General features: G+C 39.0%; 1 protein-coding gene across 1 annotated transcript in view; it reads left to right on the top strand.

Annotated features, from left to right (window-relative positions):
• dync2h1 (dynein cytoplasmic 2 heavy chain 1) overlaps positions 1 to 19,829 on the top strand; it is a gene marked incomplete in the record, with an annotated part of 109,720 nt that overhangs the window by 41,754 nt on the left and 48,137 nt on the right. Inside the window, 20 exon segments of the mRNA XM_023961587.1 lie at positions 241 to 365; positions 1,296 to 1,544; positions 1,768 to 1,876; positions 2,421 to 2,534; positions 2,693 to 2,835; positions 3,156 to 3,234; positions 3,568 to 3,728; positions 4,657 to 4,794; positions 6,177 to 6,290; positions 6,409 to 6,569; positions 6,756 to 6,879; positions 7,035 to 7,156; positions 8,136 to 8,222; positions 10,031 to 10,157; positions 11,774 to 11,915; positions 12,527 to 12,636; positions 14,014 to 14,034; positions 14,552 to 14,650; positions 16,065 to 16,188; positions 19,307 to 19,470. Coding sequence (XP_023817355.1) covers positions 241 to 365; positions 1,296 to 1,544; positions 1,768 to 1,876; positions 2,421 to 2,534; positions 2,693 to 2,835; positions 3,156 to 3,234; positions 3,568 to 3,728; positions 4,657 to 4,794; positions 6,177 to 6,290; positions 6,409 to 6,569; positions 6,756 to 6,879; positions 7,035 to 7,156; positions 8,136 to 8,222; positions 10,031 to 10,157; positions 11,774 to 11,915; positions 12,527 to 12,636; positions 14,014 to 14,034; positions 14,552 to 14,650; positions 16,065 to 16,188; positions 19,307 to 19,470 — 2,513 coding nt within the window.

The raw sequence follows: 19,829 nt of genomic DNA, 5'->3' as shown, positions 1-19,829 counted from the left end.
TTGCAGTGTTAGGAAGCTGACAACTGCCTATAAATTGTGTCTGGAGTGCATGGCATGATGCCAGTGCTCTGCTTTGCTGTACACTCCTGGAAAGAGAAAGATAAAGCTATGTCACCTAAAATGACATAAATCGGTATGAATACATACTTTTGATTTATTATTTCTGTATCATGAATTTTGTAGAAAACCTTCATATAACTTGCTCTAAATACCTGTAGTTTTTTTTCTCTCTCCCTGTAGATGGTTTCTATGTGACGTGGGGATGCTCTGAAGGGACTGTGATGGCTCCTTGCCAGCCTCTCCCTCCTCATGGAAAACAATTAGGTCGTCTTGATTCGTCTGATCTCAGAGAAGTCATACAGAAGGTAAGTCAAAGCCCCAATAGTTGTCACAAACCTGGGTGTGTGAACTTTGTCCTCCACGTTTGACCCATCCACTGGGGGGAGTGGTGCCGCGCACGGGAACCATTTGGTGTTTTAACCAAATCCAACCCCTTAAGTCTTAGTCACATGCACCGGTATGGGGGGTTGACCCTCTGGGTTTTTTGGTTGTTCATGGTTGCGGAGGGTTTTAAAGTTAAGTGGCTGCATCTTTTGAGGAACGCAGGTGTGTCTTGGAGTTCCCTTAAGGCGCGTATGGACACTTCAAGGTATGTTAAGGAATGTACCATTGTTATGCATGCGGCAATTGTTTTGTGGAATCTTTTTAAGGATAGTGGAAGTTGCACACACCTATAACAAATGGGTGATTCTTTCAGACAATATCCTTACGCTGCTCTCTAGCCGTTTGTAAGGTGTGAGTTCTGACTTTACTGACCGCGCGCAAATGCTGTGCACATGGGGTGAGCAAGAGATGTGCAAGTCCCCATAGGATGCCGAATGTCCACACAAACTAGACTCTGATTGTTTCATTTTCGCATTTCTAACAGTCAGGCTGCACGCAAGGTGAACTCTGGGTTCACCGAGCGGTCTCCAACCTTGATATTTTATGTGGGCCACCTGCTAGGGTTTTCCCATCTTTCGTCCGCAGACAGCCCATATCCCCCCATAAGGGCAGTTATGACCAAGGCCTTAATGTTGAGTGTAAAGCAGAGAGGTGTCTACTCCTATTTCTGCTATGACTCAACAGTGCATTTGAACCCAAAGCTTAAAAGTCTCAGAGTGGACACTCTGCCACGAGGCCACTGAGATGGTGTAAGCTAGTTGTTTGCACTACCTCAGTGAAAGTTTGGTATTTTTACACAATGATATGTTTAGAGCTTCTGTTTGTGTTTAATCATCTTAATCTTCTACCAGGGGGTAATGCTCTATAACCGTGACAACAAGGAGCTGGACCTCCTCCTCTTCTGGGAAGTGTGTGACTTTGTGTCCCGGGTAGACCGGGTCCTGAGTCGACTCGGTGGTTCTCTTCTTCTGGCGGGGCGGAGCGGAGTGGGTCGGCACACAGCAGCGTGCCTGGTGTCTCACATGCACGGATATGCATTATTCACACTCAAGATTTGCCGCGGTTATACACTGAAACATTTCAGCAACGATCTCAAGATGGTAAGAGAGGTTTTGCACCCTGACCCACTCACTGGGCTGAGATGTCACATTTTCCTGATTTCTCTTGAACACATAAACACATAATTACTTTTTCTCTTTTTACCACTTTTATTAATGTACTATAAAAATGTGTCATTGGTCATGCAATGCATTTATAGGTTTCCATATTAGAGCATATCTCTATGTCTATAATGCAGCTAAAACGTTCTTTTTCTGTCCATAGGTGATGCAACTAGCTGGACTTGATGGCCAGCAGGTAGTTTTGCTGTTGGAGGATTATCAATTTGTCCATCCATCTTTTCTGGAGATAGTGAACAGCCTGCTGTCATCAGGTGAGCATTATGCTGGGGCATGCTTTGATTTGTACTCCTGGGGGAGCAGATTGGAATAAGTTAGCATCGTTCTTAACTTATAAGACCCACTCAGACCTTTTGATCTATTTTTAAGTAGTCGTATTTTAATTATGATTATGCTGTTTCCTAAGACATAGTTTCTGCAGAGCGGCAGGGGTTCATTAGAAATTAATCTCTGAGTTGTGGGCGGGACTGTTGGTGTGGAGCAACTTTGCCCGCCCCTACCCTCGCTGTCGTTGAGAGCTTGCAGCAGAGAGCTTGTGGCCCGGCCAGCGTATTTTTTCGGTTGCACCTGATTTGAAAGGATTTAAATGAAGATATATACAGTATGTCCTCCATCATCAGAAAAATCTCACATGAACATGTTAAAAAAACATGATTTTTGTCAGAGTGTGTCTTTAACGCTGCTTCTGTGTCTGAAGCTGACGCATGAAGCTGACCATTCTGAAGACACAAACACAGGAAAGACCTTTTTAAAGTATTTAGAAGCCTGGATAAGGTCATAGCTGATGTTGTGTTTTAGGTGAAGTTCCAGGTCTTTACACTCCAGAGGAACTGGAGCCATTGCTGTCCCCACTTAAAGACTCTGCCTCCCAGGACGGGTTCAGTGGACCTCTTTACAACTACTTCTCTCACAGTGAGCACAATATGACTATTTGCAGTTCATTCTTGAGTGCTTTGTGTATAATAATTTACAGTTTTAGTCAGTTCCTATCTCTTTAATCTTTCCATTTTCTGATGAGCAGTCCATCTGTCCATTACCTTTTTCTTTTTATCCAATTCCTTTTTGTTTAGGAATCCAGCAAAACCTCCACATTGTTCTCATTATGGACTGCTCCAACTCCAACTTCACCATAAACTGTGAGAGCAACCCAGCTTTTTACCGCAAATGTTCTGTTCAGTGGATGGAAGGATGGTCTGAAAGCAGCATGAAGAAGGTAAAGGCAGACAAAAAACCCTTTCAGGGGGTTGAGAATGCAGTCCTATACATGCATACTTATTTGAATATGAAGCTGGATTTATGTGTGGTAATCTGGATTTTACATATTTGAAGTAGGTCTGTTGTCGATCCTTATGAGGGACTGGAGCTGGCTGTATGATTAGTACTGACTGTAGACCTTCAACTTAAACACATTGTCTATACAATTAAGACAGAGCCATGACATTTTACCCTGATGATAAAAGCGTTACTATATTCTCTGGTCTATAGATCAAGTCTTAATTACTTATTTGTAAACTCAACTGTCTACCATATCAGATTCCTGAGCTGCTCCTCTCAAAAACAGAAGATGGTGGCATCAATGTCAGAGAAAAAGCGACTGATGGAAAAAGCTCAGGTGTGTATGGTTTATCAATGCTCTGCTGCTATTTTATGATTGTAATGTTTACATCATTTTTGTTGATTAACTGTTTAATAACTCTCTGCACTTGTGCTAATCTAATTAATATTTCGTAAATATTTTCTAAATGTCATTTTCTCTTAAATGTTTAGTTGAAATTATTGGTTCAGTTACACAATTGAATTGTTTACAACACGAATGAAAAGAGCTTGTTCATGCTCAGTTAATTGCAATATCCTCAGGATGGCACAGAATCACATTGACTGTATTTCAGGTGGACGTTTAAGGTTGCAGAGATTTCACTTCAGGTCTGTCCTTGTTCCCCTGCAGGGTCTGAGCATGGAGACCTGTGCCGTTTATTCTTAATGGTTCACGAATCATGTAAAGAACACGGAGCAACACCGAGCCAGTACATGGCATTTTTACACGTGTACACTTCTTTATACAGCCGCAAGAAAAACCAGCTTACAACCAGACAGCAACATTTACAGGTAAAATGTCACCTGCAATAAAAACCACACTGTGGATTTAATCAAGCAAAACTTTTGTCTCATTTATCTCCATTGGTGGATTTCAGATGAGGAAAGTGAATGGTATTTTTAGGTGCCGTCTAAGCAGTGTAAACACAAATTTAACTCAGAAGCAAATCAACGCTTGTACAAGTGGTACAGCATTTATACAGCAACAGAAAATAATAATGCTTCAACTATAGATAGGAATGTTTGGCTTTCACCCCAATCAAAATCGTGTTTTGGGTATTTTTTAACATGTTCTTGTGTGAGGACATGTATAAAGAAAATTAAGATTAAAATGGCATTCCTGTGTATTTCTTTATTCAAATTGTTGTGAATCAGGAACAGATGAAAAAATGCAGTTGGAGAAACTACAATCAGCGGGCCACAAGCTCCCTGCTCCACTCTATTCTGATGCATCCACTAGCCGACGACTAGTTTCATGTACTTCTTTGTTTTCCTCATCTGGCATTTGTTTCAAAGCTGTACGACTAGTTCAAATACTGGTCACCAACCATTGTTAGGTTGTGCGTGTGAGGGGCTGTAAGTTAGCGGGAGAGCGTGTAAACAGAGAGCTCCTAGTAACGGGGGAGGGGAAGGGGAGGTGGGGTTGCCGTGAATTTTGAAAGATGAATTTCTTACAACCTTCTACAACTCTGCAGAAACTATTCCCCAGAAAACATGTTTTTTTGACTTGGGCTAAAACGGCATGATCACAATTAATAGATCACTGAAAAACGCTTTGAAAATAGATCAAAAGATGATCAGAGTGGAACTTTCAATAAAATGTTGCCAGCATAGAAGTCTTTGCCCTGAGTTGTAACCACATGGTTGCCAAATGTATTTATGCTTGTTTTTCTGATATTAAAAGCCCATTTCTTGGTTCTGTGCTCTGATGCGTTTGCAGGCAGGTGTGTCTAAACTGAATGAGGCCAAAGCGCTGGTTGATGACTTGAAGAGGCGGGCTGCAGAGCAAAGTGCACTGCTGAAGACTAAACAACAGGAGGCAGATGCTGCCCTGCAGGAAATCACCACCTCCATGCAGGTGTGTGTGTTTGCTCACGCGTCTGTGTGTTTGTGACTGTTTTACGTCGGGTTGTTGTCCCCCCGTTCTGTTGCAGGTTTTCATGCCTTCCTCAGTTTATTGTTTCTCTTTGTCTCGGTTTGGTGTCTCTAGCAGGGGGTGGTGTTTTCCTCTCCGGGCCTGAAAAAATCTGCCAAAAAAAGACACGCTGACAAACTTCTTCATTTCATCTTTACCACTTCTGATCATCATCTAATTAATTCCAACAACTGTCTGTAGAGGCAGAATTTTCTCCATCAGGACAGGAGTTTTTTTTAGTATTTTTGTTTCTCATCTGTGTTTTGGAGCATAACAGACTTGTTCTGGATTTCTTAGAGCCCTCATGTTTAAACACAGTGCGCATATTTGTTTCCTTTTTTATTTCTAGCCAGTATGTGATGGAGCAGCATCATAGGAAGTCAGCCTGATTTTGTCTTTTAATCCCTCTGTCCTTTCTCTATATTTCATACTGACATTGCTCTATTCCCTTTTTTATTTGGGACCGATGAATTCCCATTGTTTTTGATGTTTTTTTGTTTTTGCTTTTTTGTATCACTGGCTGTTCTGCCTCATTTTTAGTGGGTTTTTTATTCAACATTAAGAAGGACCCCGTCACACAATATATTTCCCGATCTCTAATTTTCCATGCATGCTCCAAGTGTGACCCTATTTTAAGGGAGTATACATTAATCTTTCTACCAAAGATGAACTGCTCCTGTTCTATAGTTGGCTCCATTCGGGTGGTTCCAAAGAATCTGCCATTTTACTTCCACAGACGGACAATCGTCTGTTTGCAGCTGTTCACATTTTTTAAAAAGTATGGAGAGCATCTATTGTGTTTGACTAGTTCACTCCAAATGATTTTGGGTTTCAGAGGATTGCTCAGTGGAAAAGGGTCCATAAAAGAACAACACTTTCAGTTTTTCACTTTTGGAAATTACATGTTCTATTAGTTAGTTAATGAGAGGGTTGATGAGAAGATAAAGATGTTAAATGGCAAATTAGACAGTGTGCAGTGATAATTAATAAATAGATTCATGGCTTTTGTCTATAGCTGTAAAATGAGCCAGTGTGGTAGAAACACTGAGGAAGACAAAGAGATGAAGGTTCGTTTCCAAGCCTTCATCTCATTGTCATCTCAACAACTTAGACTTGGGAAAGATAGAATAATTTAGAATCAGTGAATACCTAATACTTAACAGATTTCCTGACAGTTGGAATACTTGACTTTTTGCTTGAATTGTTTCATAAGTGCACAGTAATAAAACTGACCAACTCCTTTTTGAACAGTTGGAACCCACATGGTGGGAATTTAGTTAATAGTATTTCAGAGCACTGAACATCAGTTGTGCTTTTTGTTCCAGAATGCAAGTGACCAGAAAACAGAGATGGAAAAAATCAAGGAGAAAATGGCAGTAGAGGTGTCCAAGATTGAAGAAAGGAAGGCCAAAATAGAAGACGAGTTAAAAGAAGTTCAAGTAAGAAAAATGCCCTCTAACCTTTTTTTTTTTTTTATTTCCACATTTGCAATCCCATCTGTGCTTCTCCCTCACTTGGCTGGACATGTCCTCCTCCTCTTCCCCTGCTCCCCTCTAGCCTTTGGTAGATGAAGCAAAGCGAGCAGTTGGGAACATCAAGCCTGAAGCTTTGTCTGAAATCCGTTCCCTTCGCATGCCCCCTGATGTCATTAGAGACATCCTGGAGGGGGTGCTAAGACTGATGGGCATCTTTGACACTACCTGGGTCAGCATGAAGAGGTGAGAATGGAGCATGCTGGGATAAAACTTTAAAAGGAGGGGCTTGGGTTTTAAACACTGAGTCAATTTTTATTTTCTCTGACCATAAACAGTTTTGGGCAAAAGGAACCAGTTTGTTAGTAATTCTTCCTTTCATAGTTGTTTTTCAACATTGAAAAGTCTGACTCTGTCCTCTTTCCTCTGTAGCTTTCTGGCCAAGCGCGGCGTGAGAGAGGACATCGCCACGTTTGATGCCCGGAACATCACTCCAGAGATTCGCCAGAGTGTGGAAGAGCTGCTCAACAGGAACAAGGCCTCTTTTGACCCCAAGGTCAGCCAGCAGTGCTTTCAGGAGGACGACTGTTAGTGTAGATATTGATGTGAATTCCCTTGATTATGCGTTTTTGGCCTTGTTGGTACTTGAAAAGGCACTGGTTCTGTTTAACTCAAGTTGTTTCTGACAAATGATGCTCTTATTGCTGTCAGAATGCAAAGCGTGCGAGCGCCGCAGCTGCTCCTCTGGCTGCCTGGGTCAAAGCCAACGTCCAGTACTCCTTTGTCCTCGAGAGAATAGGACCACTGGAAAAAGAGCAAGCTGGACTTCTGGAGTAAGAACACGCTGAAAAACACGTCCTTCTCATAACAAATGAAAAATGATTAGATTCATGTTGTTGTAGGTAAAAATCGCTCTATTGAACAAGTAGAATTTGTCTTGGCAAGATTTCTAAAAATAAGTTGTGATTTCCTGTCTTTTTGAGACTGAATTAAACATTGAAATTACCTATATAGTTAACACTAATATTTAGGTATTTTGCTGTAGAAATATTATTATATCTTAAAATATGCATTAGTGCTCAAAACAGAGTATTATATCAGTAGGTATATTTATACAGTCTTCCTCCAAATATATCATAATTACTAAAATAGTCCAACTATTCTTATTTATAGACCAGAATCATCATGAAATATGACTGGAATTACACATTTTAAGATAAAAATGTCAAAAAAATTATTAATCCCTAAGTGTTATGAGTCAAACAAAATTTAAGTTTCCCTAAATCACATCTGTTTCTTGAAACAAGTCCACTAATCATCACAAAACACCTCTGCTTAAAATTGTGTAAATAAAAAAAATGTTTGATCAGAAACATTACTTACGGTAAATGATATGTTTTCCAAAAATGACTAAATAAGATATTCAGGACTTTTTGTCTTAAAACATCTTGTTGAAAAGTTGCCAGTACCGGAAAGTTAGTTTTGTCTTATATTAAGTCTAATTTTTGTAAAGTATTTAAACTAGAAACTAGACACAAATATTTGGTGAGATTTTTTGTAGTGCAGGCGGAAGTTCCCTTAAAACATTCAATTGTCTGTTGTTGTTTTTATTGCCTTAGTGGTTCATGTATAAAAAATGTCCATAAAGATTACATGCTTGTGAGAGAACGAGTGATTCTGGGTTTTTACAGACAGCACATGTATGAAAAAATCACCTCCAATCTCATACATATAAAGCAGTGACAAACATGAGATAATGTCTAATATTTGCTTTACTTTGTACTCTTGTGTGGTTCTTTGCCGCTAATCCAGAAATCTTCGAAAAACAGAAAATAGGAAGAATAAACTCGAGGATCAGCTGAACAATGTTGGAGCCAAGGTGAACAAGCTGAAAGAGAAGTATGTATCTTTATATTCTCCTATGTGTGCCTTTATATTTTGGAAACATCCATTTTTTCTTAAGATGTACCTGTTTGTCTTTAAATGCGATGCTTCCTAAAAGTCTTTGAAGACCCACTTTGATAAAAATAGTGCTTTAAGCATGTTCTTGTGGCATCATTCTGATGGTAGAGGACATATAAAAAGAAAAAATAAGCTCATAATTGGAGTTATGAGTATTTCTTTATTCAAATCATTATGATTCAAGATTCAAAACGTCATTTGACAAAGATCTTATTTGTGACGTAGACAAATAAGGGCAGCAATGGAGAGGGGAAGGGAAGGGGGCGGGGTTGCTCTGCATTAAAGGTCTTACCGACAACTCAGAGGCGAATTTCTTACAAACTACTGCCACTCTGCAGAAGTCTTAGAAACTTAGAAAATTATGTTTTTTTGCATAATCTGGGACTACTTTTACAATAGAGCAAAAAATGATTAGAGTGGTACCCCATCGTGTGGACTCCTGTGTTGAGACTTACTAAGAATAAAAAAAAGAATATATTCCAAAATACTTTGGAAAACTAAAATTTGTATTTTTTATAGATACAGTGTTCCCTCGTTTATCGCAGGGGTTACGTTCTAAAACTCTCTTGCGATAGATATGGATATAGGAAATCTGCAAAGTAGGATTAGGATGTTCTAAGGCTTTAACTCCTCACTATAGACTTTATTATCCACTTTTCTCATACAGACATAAACATTTTATTGCTTGTTTAAACTCGTGAAGTTGAAACCCTTACAGAAAAATAAGTCCAGTGTTATAAAACAAAAAAGATCTGTTTGTGATCAAAGATCTATGTAACTCCGGCAAGCATCCAGGAAACAGTGATCCTGCAAAAGGTGATCCAGGATATAGTGAGGAACATCAAATTACCGTACTTTAGCACCACAAGAAGACACAACATGAAAACGGCCTCAAAGCAGTCACACAAAGACCTCTCCAACACAGACCTATCTAAGACAAAAGTACAGCCTTTCTGGCTCAGGAAAAAGCATCACATACCACAACTTCTGCCTTCATATAGATTTGTATTAAAGTGTAGAATTAGGCAAGGCAAGGCAAGGCAAGTTTATTTGTATAGCACAATTCGTACACAAAGTAATTCAAGGTGCTTCACAAAACAGAAAAATGCATTAAAATCACAATACATCATAGAAATAATCAACATAAAATTTACTTTAAAAGAAAAGAAGAAAAAAAAAGATTTAAAAAGAAAGGAAGGAAAGAAAAATTAGAAGAAGAATAAGAAGAAGAATTAATGTGCTTTAAAGTATGGGCGTTTTATTTTTAACCCAAAATTCAAAGTAATGTGCAATTCTCAAATGACAGTTCAGTTTGCAATTTGACCGTGCAATTTGAGATAAATTTAAGTTACAAAAAAGTTTTTTCCTAAGTTTGACACAAGTGTATTAAACGTTTTTGTCTACAGTTTATCATAGTGTGTCTTTTGTAAACAAAATTTTAAATATGTGACAAAAACAAAGAAAAAATTCTATCTTAATCAGGTCTAATATCTGCTAAAGTTTACTCCAAAGTTTACTCTAACCTTTATCCCCCAATTTTTATGTCAACCCCAAAACTGAAATAACTTTAATTTTTCATGAACTCCTTAAAAACTGCAAAGTTTTTCATTACTGCCGCGCTCAATGTGCAGAGGAAGCTGGATTTATGTTTAATAATCAAGGATCAACAGAACTCCTCAATGGTCCTGCATTAACACCCACATTTAATTACTGATATCCACCCCCTCCTGTCCTGCCTTCCTGAGGTTTCAGCGTCACACTGCAGAGGCCGCTAAGCTGGAGGCCGAGGTGACGAAAGCCCAAGACACCATCACCGCTGCCGAGCAGCTCATATCGCAACTGGTTGGAGAACACACACGCTGGAATGCACAGGTAGCTTGATTTATGGCTCTGCTGATATGTGTATTGGTGTGGGAGGGTTTACAAATGTACTCCGAAGGGAGTCCATTTACCATGCTGCAGCAACAGGAGGGACAGCCGCCAATGTGTGCGTACGAGACCGATGGAGGAATCCGGCTGCTCCCCGGTCCCCTCCGGCTGTTTTTACTCCTCTTCACAGCATCTGTCTGCGCCTTAATTAAAACACTCAATCTCATGCTCACACACACACACACACACACACACACACCCACATACAAGCACGCACACATGCACACTGAAGGCCAGCACCACAGAGCTCATTTACTCTCTACTCACGTATTTTCCTACATTCCCACATACATATGCAGGAACACTAACATCCTTTACAGCCTTCATTGTAGTTCCAGAGTGCTATATGTTAATGTCTTTATGCTATTTAAAATTTACAATGGAAAGGAAAGATACGGGGTCTAATCAGGATCAGCTTACAGTGAATGAAAAACCAGGCTGTACATTTAAAAAATAAAATGGTGCATTTGAGAACAGTTTTAAACTTAAAAGTGCACATTTTAATCCTGAAAGAAATACTGAACAAAAATAATGACATTTTGGGGGAAAAAAAAACATTTTAAATTTGAAGAAGTACAGAAAATTTAAAGAAAAAACCCATCAAGCTAAAACTGTTACCAGAAAAGTTTATTTGTAACACTTGCAGTTTTATATTTTCAAGACAAGGTGTTGTAAGCAGTGATTGGTCCAAAATCTGTCAATCAAATGTTTGGAATGTTGGACATCCTCTGATGAGGCAAACTGGTGATAACGCTCTCCGAAAGTTTGGTACATCAGAAGAGGGATGACAGGTGGCACCAACAACAGACACTGTCCTAGGGCACAAATGACGTTAGTATGTATAACCTCTTTCAATTGACGTCAACAAAGCCCCAGAAGCCAATGGGTTCAAAGCCCCCCCTCACTAACAAATTAGGCTCAACCCAAAAAAATGAAAAGTCTGATGGCGAAGACGGAGAGGAAAGAAAAGCAAAAGTTGAAAACTCTAAACAGAAATTAAAACTGGTTACCAATATAAATTCTTTATTTGCTTTAAATTCACAAATTTACACAATTTAAGCTGGTTCCGATTTAACTCTGTAGAGAGACAAACAAGTTGATTTAAACCTGACTGCTGATAAACGGTAATAAACCAGATCTGTGTTTAAAATAAAGATGACTTTCTGCTAAAAACAATATTTAAATGTCTGAAAAATATGCAGCTTTGGAAAATTTGAGGATTGGGATCAGCACATTTTTACGAATTATACCTTCAACGTATTCATATATGAAACCCAATTTAATTTAGGTGTTACTCTATCTTGCTTCAAAAGCAGTTCAAATGAAAGGTTTAAAACTAATGAGCCCAAAAGCACAGACAGACCGATGTGTAGCAAAGCTTTTATGGAAGTTCACAGTTGTCTTGTACTGTTCTCTCTTCCTTCGGTCTTTTATTTCTTTGAGTTCCTTTCCTGATCCCCTCAAATCCTCACTACACCCACTTGCTTTCCTTGTTTTGTTCACCTGTTTGCCTGTTTACTCGACACTCTCTTGTGCGACTCTTTTTTTTCCTTTTTCAGATGTCTGAGATCAAGACTGAGTTGGACACACTTCCTTTCAGGACTTTACTGGCTTCTGGCTTCATCACCTACCTTTCTGCTGCTTCTGAAGACAGGAGAAGACACTGCCTGGAGACGTGGATGTCTCAGTCCGGGCTCCAGAGTAAATACACTACTACTACTTTTTACACACAACGGCACAAGCATATGTTGATTTGTTTGCTCGTCTTCCTCCACAAATGCCACCACCCACACATCGCCCAGCGCACTGCTGTTACGTCTTAAATACTTGGAAGCTTACGTTTCTGTTAACTCTCAAAATAGTAACAGATTACATGTTTACATTTTGTAGCACTTTCACAAATTACCTAAAAGAGAAACAATAAATTAGTATTAAAAAAAAAAAAACTAAAGTCATGATTATTCGCAAATTAATCACATATCATTTGTACCGAAGAAGAAAAACTAAACGACAGATGACTAGGATGCACACATGTTTATATATTTATGGTTCTTATGTTCAGAGATGATTAAACACATTTAATACTGCGATCAGACTGGGTTTTGTCAGAACAACGCTAATAACCAGCAGAGCTGCAGGTGAGCAGACCTGACTGTGGAAACACAAACCGGAGTTTAGATAAACATAACACGAACAGATTATGTGTTTGTCACATGTAATCTGGTTGTCATGTTCTTAAATAACTACCACTTTTAGATCTGTTTTTGATCAAAATGAACACTAACACGTATTTTCCTTTGCGTTTTTGTCAGAATTTGACTTGCGCTCATTCCTTTGCTCTGAGAGCGAACAGCTGATCTGGAAAAGCCAGGGCCTGCCATCAGATGACCTGTCGATGGAGAATGCGTTGGTTATACTGCAGGTTTGAAAACACTTCAGGTTTCTTATGGTTTGTTAAACTGTTTGGTGAGCAACAAAACACGGCATACAGCCATAAAAAGAAGAATGGTTACTATTATCAGTGTGATGCTTATTTTTATATCATGATATTCATTTTGTGGGAAGAATACACAGTTCAATTGAAAACCTTACATGTACTTTATACTAATACACACAGCACAAAGAGAAGATTCTCCTGTTTTAGATCAGTTCAGATTCCTAAAGTATTTTCTGCTACAAAATACTGAAATACCGGGAGACAAGAAATTTGAGAGATTTTTATCACTTATTTCAAAATCAGGAGATGAAATTGTTTGAAAGCTTTAAAGTATTTTTAACACCAAACTCAAAAAATGCTTCTGTGTTGAAAAAGAGAGAAAAATCCAAATAAATAGATGAAGATCTTAGCGGGAGAATCCTTTAGCTCCTCAAGTTTCATCCTGGGCTACAATTTCCAGATGCTTGAGGTGAACCTTCATCATGGTTAACTCTTCAGAGAATTTTATTTTAGGTCAAACAGCATGGGCATGTCCAATGATCGTGATGCTCAGAAGGGAAATAGGCTTTTGTGTCCCAGGGGTGAAACATATTTTGGTTTAAAATGTGCAAATCAAACCCAAGACAAAGATCTTCTGTAAGAATGTGTCATAAAAAAAGAATGTTAGTTGGAAATCATAAAGAAACATCTGAAGCCAAAGTGAATTTTTTGCAGTAGCCTTCAGTGAGCTATATCATGAAACATTTCTGAAAATTGAATAGATGGCTACACTAGTTCTGTTAGAAAAGAATTCAGCACATTTTACTGAGATGTTTGTGAAACAACAATCAAAACCTTGATGTCTGACCTATGGCTTAAAGAAAGTAAAAATATATATATAAATCCAAAATGTTATTGCAGCATGTAAGAAGTAGAAGACAATTTGTAAATCCTAACTAGAGAAGTTTAGTTTGTGTTCAGCAGTTTTAGTGACTCCACTGTTGTTCAAGTGACCCAAGAACAGTTTGAGGAGCATTAAAAATGAACTCATGATTTTCAGCTACAAATTTGGTTTGATTAACTAAACTTGACTAATGATTGTCTTTTCTTCTACCTGAACTTAAATCTGATCTTCCAAAGCCCAATATTACATTTTGATGCATGATCATTTAGCGTAAATTTCATAGTTTTTTCATGAGAAGTCTAAACTGTCTTGACCAGAGGGATCTGGCTGGGACTAAACACATGGTTTCATTATTCACACTCCCTTTATGGTTGTGTTGAACCATTTCAAGAGTAAGATTGTTGCACCAAGACTTCTACCTTGCATTTTTACCTGTGCCTGCATTGTGTTTTTGGATTGTTCATTATTGCTGCCTTCAGATTAATGCGCTCACAGTGCAGGTAAGATTCAGTTCTGTCATTGAGCCCTGAAGCTCACCGTTAGTCTTTTTTAGAGTAGTTTTGTCTCCCTGTTTAGCAACTGTGTGTCTTTCAAGATTTGAAGTGTTCCTTAAACCTCTTAGTTCTTTCCTCTGAAATCCTTAATGGGATGTGTGGATATGATGGTTTCCATGACAACCATAGATGGTATAAATGGTATGCTAATTAAGTGAGGCCTTTGTTTTGCAATCACAGGCTGGTGAAGTGTTTGGTTTGCTGTGACATCCCCTTTTTATGCATCTAACAACGGTTCCTGCAACATTTCTTTGTGATTGCAGCACTTTTTGTGCTTACTACTTTTATTTGTTGATTCTAAATAAAGAACTATTTTCACTGGTAAATATTAAAATGACTTTCTTGTAATGAGAGAAAAGATGAATTATCATAGTTAAATTTAAAGATGAAAATAATCAACTCTCCTTCAGGGCCAGCTCACAAAGTTCACTTTTCTTTTTTTTTTCTTTTTTTTTAATTCCAGAGCGTCGCCTGTCCGTTCCTGATCGACCCATCATCCCGAGCGACAGAGTGGCTGCGGACACATCTCAAGGAGCACAAACTGGAGGTTATCAATCAGCAGGTAAACACACCCACCTTCCATTCAACACTCCTGCACTTAGGTGATATACTTTCTTCACATCACTCAACCATGTCTGAACCCATCAAGTCTGTGAAGTAAACATTTGGTAGGTGCAGTATCTTCTTTAGGCCATGTCTGACAAACTGTGGTCAGTTCTCATATCATCTTGTTGCTGCTTCTTTCAATATATTAACAGATGTTGGTTTTTTAGTGGCTGTTTTTATAAACCAGAATCTGATAGAGGTGCATATTCATCCTGCTCTACACTCATGTGGTTTTGTGAGCTATTCAGATCATCCCATCCTTCTTTTATCTTCAGATTGATCACACCGCTCTATCTTGCTAAGAGGAAAACATTGGTGCTAAACATTTAGCACAAAACTGAACATTGTATTTATTTTAATCTTGACGGCTGCCTTTGAGTGTCATTTCTATTGACTGTATATGGAAACTGGACCGAGTGTGTGTGTGTGACGTCACCCATAAAAAATGGTTCACTTCCAGCTCCAACCAAATGAAGTCAATTCAGTCGCCTTTTTCCACCACACAGCCGCCGCCATTTTGGAGCCAGATGTCGTCAGCAAGGAGTGTTGGTCCATGTTAGTCTGAGTCATTGTTTCTATGGCAAACACTCTCAACAATCAAGAGGGAGCTTGTTGGAAGTCCAAACCCCTAAATCTTAAATAGTGGGCTACTCCAAACTTAATTCAATTCAATTTTAGTTATATAGCCCAATATTTACAAAAATAGTCAAAATGGTCTCAACGGACTTCATACCAGTAATTGTGTAATAAGCATGAATCATAAAGAACATATAGTTATAGAATTTAATAGCTGATTGCTAAACTAAACTATACTGGGCATCCCTGCCCTTAGACCCTCCTTCCCAAATCTGTCATCAAACATGTTAAACATTGAGTGTGGGGACCAGCAGGCTCCACCTACTTTTATTGAGGCATCTGATTGGCCAGTTTATAACTTCAGTAACTTTAACTACAGAAAAAAAAGAAAATAAATTAGTATTAGCAAAAACACTTTAAAAAAGTAGTAGAGCAAGAATTGTTATTCTGACAAATAGAATAATTAATAGCTGTTTATTTCTCTATAGAAGCCTATGGGCTTTCTTGGAGCCTGCAGACACTTCTTGTTAGGAATTTCAGGGCAGAGGGGTCACTCTATCTAGTTCTCATAAACAGTCAATGGTAATTTCTCTTCCTGGAGTGATTCCATCTTGCACAGAGCTGACCAAGGGCTTTTTTATATGAAAAACTAACATTTATTGAGCTTTTAACTGATAAATGATATCATCATGATGCCATTGCTTTTTTTCAGATGAAGGTCCATCCAATATAGAATAATACAATATTATTAAAATGTGTCTCAACAAAAGTCTTTTTATTCCTGCTGTTTGCAGGATAATAACTTCATGACATCCCTGGAGCTCGCTGTTCGATTTGGAAAAACCCTTATCATCCAGGAGGTGGATGGTGTGGAACCTGTGCTTTACCCACTGCTGAGAAGAGACTTCATAGCACAAGGTATACATGCAAACTCACATCCCAATGCTGAATGTAAGGAGTCAATCACCAGATGCTAAATTTGGTCTTTCTTTTGCCTGAAAGAGTATTCAATTTGACATTTGACATTTAGATATCTAGCCTTAGGGGGGGGGGGTATACACAAGACTCCCCCGCCTCATTTGTTTCATTTCACTTAAAACTGTTGCTTTAAAAATATCCCAAACTGTTGCTTTAGATCCAGTAAAGCTTTTGACCGTTGGCCTGTTGGTAGATTTTTCATTAAAAACAAATTTATTTTTATTTTTTACATTTAACTCAAAGTTGAGTTTTGCAGCTTTTTGCTTCATGCATTGCAATTTAGTCATGATATTTGGGCTAACATTGGTCTTGCTTTGATGCATTTTGAAAATAGTCCAACTGGGTTCTTCAGTCTGAGTGGTGCTGGGTCCAAGCCCTACTTACAGTGGGGCAAAAAGTATTTAGTCAGCCACCAATCATGCAAATTCTCCCACCTAAAAAGATGAGACAGACCTTTAATTTTATCATAGGTATACCTCAACTATGAGAGACAAAATGAGGAAAAAAATACAAAAAGTCACATTGTCTGATTTTCAATTTATTTTAATTTATTTATTTCAATTTATTTGTAAATTATGGTGCAACATAAGGATTTGGTCCCTTACAAAAGTTCAAATCAGTACTTTGTTATATACCCTTAGCTGGAAATGACAGCAGTCAAACATTTTGTGTAAGTCTTCACAAGGTTTTCACAAACTGTTGCTGGTATTTTGGCCCATTCCACCATTCAGATCTCCTGTAGAGAAATTATGTTTTGGGGCTGTTGCTGGGCAACACGGACTTTCAACTCCCTCCAAAGATTTCCATTGGGGTTGAAATCTGGAGACTGGCTAGGCCACTCCAGAAACTTTAAATGCTTCTTACGAAGCCACTCCTTTGTCACCCGGGCCGTGTGATTGGGATCGTTGTCATGGTGAAAGACCCAGCCACGTTTCATCTTCAGTGCCCTTGCTGATAGGAGACTTTCTCTCAAAACTACGATACATGGCCCCATTCATTCCTTCCTTTACACAGATATGTCGTTTTCTGGTCCCTTTGCTGAAAAACAGGCCCAAAGCATGATGTTTTCACCCCCATGCTTTACAGTAGCCAGGGTGTTCTTTGGATGCACCTCTGCATTTCCTCTCCTCAAACACAACAAATAGAGTTCTTACCAAAAAGTTCTATTTTGGTTTCATCTGACCATAGGACATTCTCCCAATCCTCTTCTAGATCATCCGAATGTAGCTAACTTTAGACGGGCCTGTACATGTACTGGCTTTGGCAGGGGGACACGTCTGGCACTGCAGGATTTGAGTCACATTGTGTGCTACTGATTGTTACTTTGGTACCAGCTCTCTGCAGGTCATTCACTCGGTCCCCCGTGTGGTTCTGGGATTTTTACTCACCATTCTTGTGATGATTTTGACCTCACGGGGTGAGATTTTGCAGGAAGCCCCAGATGGAGGGATATCATTAGTGGTCTTGTCTGTCTTCCAGTTCCTAATAATTTCTCTCATAGTTGATTTATTCACACCAAGCTGCTCACCTATTGCAGATTCAGTCTTCACAGCCTGGTGCAGGTCAACAATTTTGTTTCTGGTGTCCTTAGACAGCTCTTTGGTCTTGGACATAGTGGAGTTTGGAGTGTGACTGTTTGAGGTTGTGGACAGGTGTCTTTTATCCCTTGTGCTATGACATGGGGTCCAGATGACCCCACCCTTATATTGACGTGTTATCCCTTCCATGACAAAGGTGGATAAAGGTAAAGAGGATTTCATGTAATTTATGGACATCAGTGAACATCACAAATCATTGAAGAAAAAAGGTTCAGCGTTTTGTGGGGTCCAGATGACCCCACTCCCAATGTTAAAGTGCCTTGAATAGCACACGTTTTATATTATTGACCAGTTCAAACAGGTTTCATTAACACGGGTAACGACTTACAGAAGTTACAGGTCTGATAGCTAGAAATCTTGCTTGTTTGTAGGTGACCAATTACTTATTTTCCACCATAATTTACAAAGAAATTCTTTAAAAACCAGACAATGGGATTTTCTGGATATTTTTTCTCATTTGTCATTCATAGTTGAGGTATACCTATGATGAAAATTACAAACCTCTCTCATCTTCTGGGGAGAACTTATGCAATTGCAGCTGACTAAATACTTTTTTCCCCCCAATGTATAACCTTCAGGTGGGTACCCACTGGGCTTGAACCCAGCACCAATCAGACTGATGAAGCTAGTTAAATGAGTGGTGAAACGCTTCAAAGAAAGAAAGTTTTAAGTCCACATGCTATGACTCAACGTCACCTGCATAAATGACATAATGTATAGAAAGTAAAAATGAAATGTGTAGTTTCCTGGATGCACAATCGCCAAACATTTTTTGAGTTGCTGAAAAACTCAAAGCTCCTTTCTTCAGACAATTCAAATTTAAATCTTCACATGCAGAATGTAGCCTAAGAAGTAATGAAAATGAGATAAAAACAAATGCTTTTGTTGTTTGCTCCAATATAAACATAGTTTTTACTGCCATCTAAATTCACCATGCAGTGGGGTTTATAGTTTCTTGGTTAGATTTTGTTTCTTTTCTGTGTTAGTTCTGCTTAGCAACAGAAAGGAAAGCTCTACTAAAATAAACAGTATATTCCTGTAGAAATATTTAGTAGGTTCTGATATAATCATTTTAAATTCTGAGTTTAAAGAATTGCATATCAATCACACACCTGCCAACGACGGCTGTACATGTACCTGTGAAAATGAGGGTGATTCATCGGTCTGTGAAGCATCAAGGGAGAGTCACAGTGAAGCTGAATTGGAAAGAGTGGGGGCAGGAGAACCGCTCAAAAGGCCAAGTTGTCCACTTAAAGTGTAAACTGCTGAACATGATGGAAAAAAGAGAGGGAGACAAAAAGCATGGCGGTGCTGCACTGCAGATTTTGAAGACAGAAATAAAAGAAAAAAAAATAAGAGGAAAGAAGGCAAGAGTTGAAGTGGGCCTTAAAGGCAGTTCCAGGTCTAAGGGGAACAGTAAATGTGGTTAAGTGAATCTCTTCATGCGAACTTCCTCACAGGCCCGAGATACGTGGTTCAAATCGGAGACAAAGTTATTGATTACAACGAGGACTTCCGTCTGTTCCTGGCAACGCGAAACCCGAGTCTCTTCATCCCTCCTGATGCCGCCTCAGTGGTTACAGAGGTCAACTTCACCACCACCAGGGCAGGCTTGAAAGGACAGGTACCTTAGCCTGCCCAACTGACAACACAAACACCAATTACTCAGAAAGGCTCGCCAGTTGATGAGGGTTTAAGCTAAAAGTCTGCTTGGTGAACTGGCAGACTTGACAATGTTCATGTACTTTTTTTCTACGGACATGCTGTAGTGATTTTTTACAACATTATCAACACTCAACTGTGAGATGCAGGCGTGTCATATAGATTTTTCATTTGTTCAACCAAAAGCTGCGGACTACGCAACAAGTCATTAGTGCTGTTCTCCTGATATGCGCTCTATCTGTCCTGCATGGCTGTCAGAAATAAAGAGTTAGACAATCACAGTAGTAGTTTGTGTGCGCATCCTACGGGCACTTAAGAGTG

The sequence above is a fragment of the Oryzias latipes genome, chromosome 13 (genome assembly GCF_002234675.1).
Source record: "Oryzias latipes chromosome 13, ASM223467v1".
Lineage (NCBI taxonomy): Eukaryota > Metazoa > Chordata > Actinopteri > Beloniformes > Adrianichthyidae > Oryzias > Oryzias latipes.
This window is presented reverse-complemented; position numbering and strand designations above follow the sequence as displayed.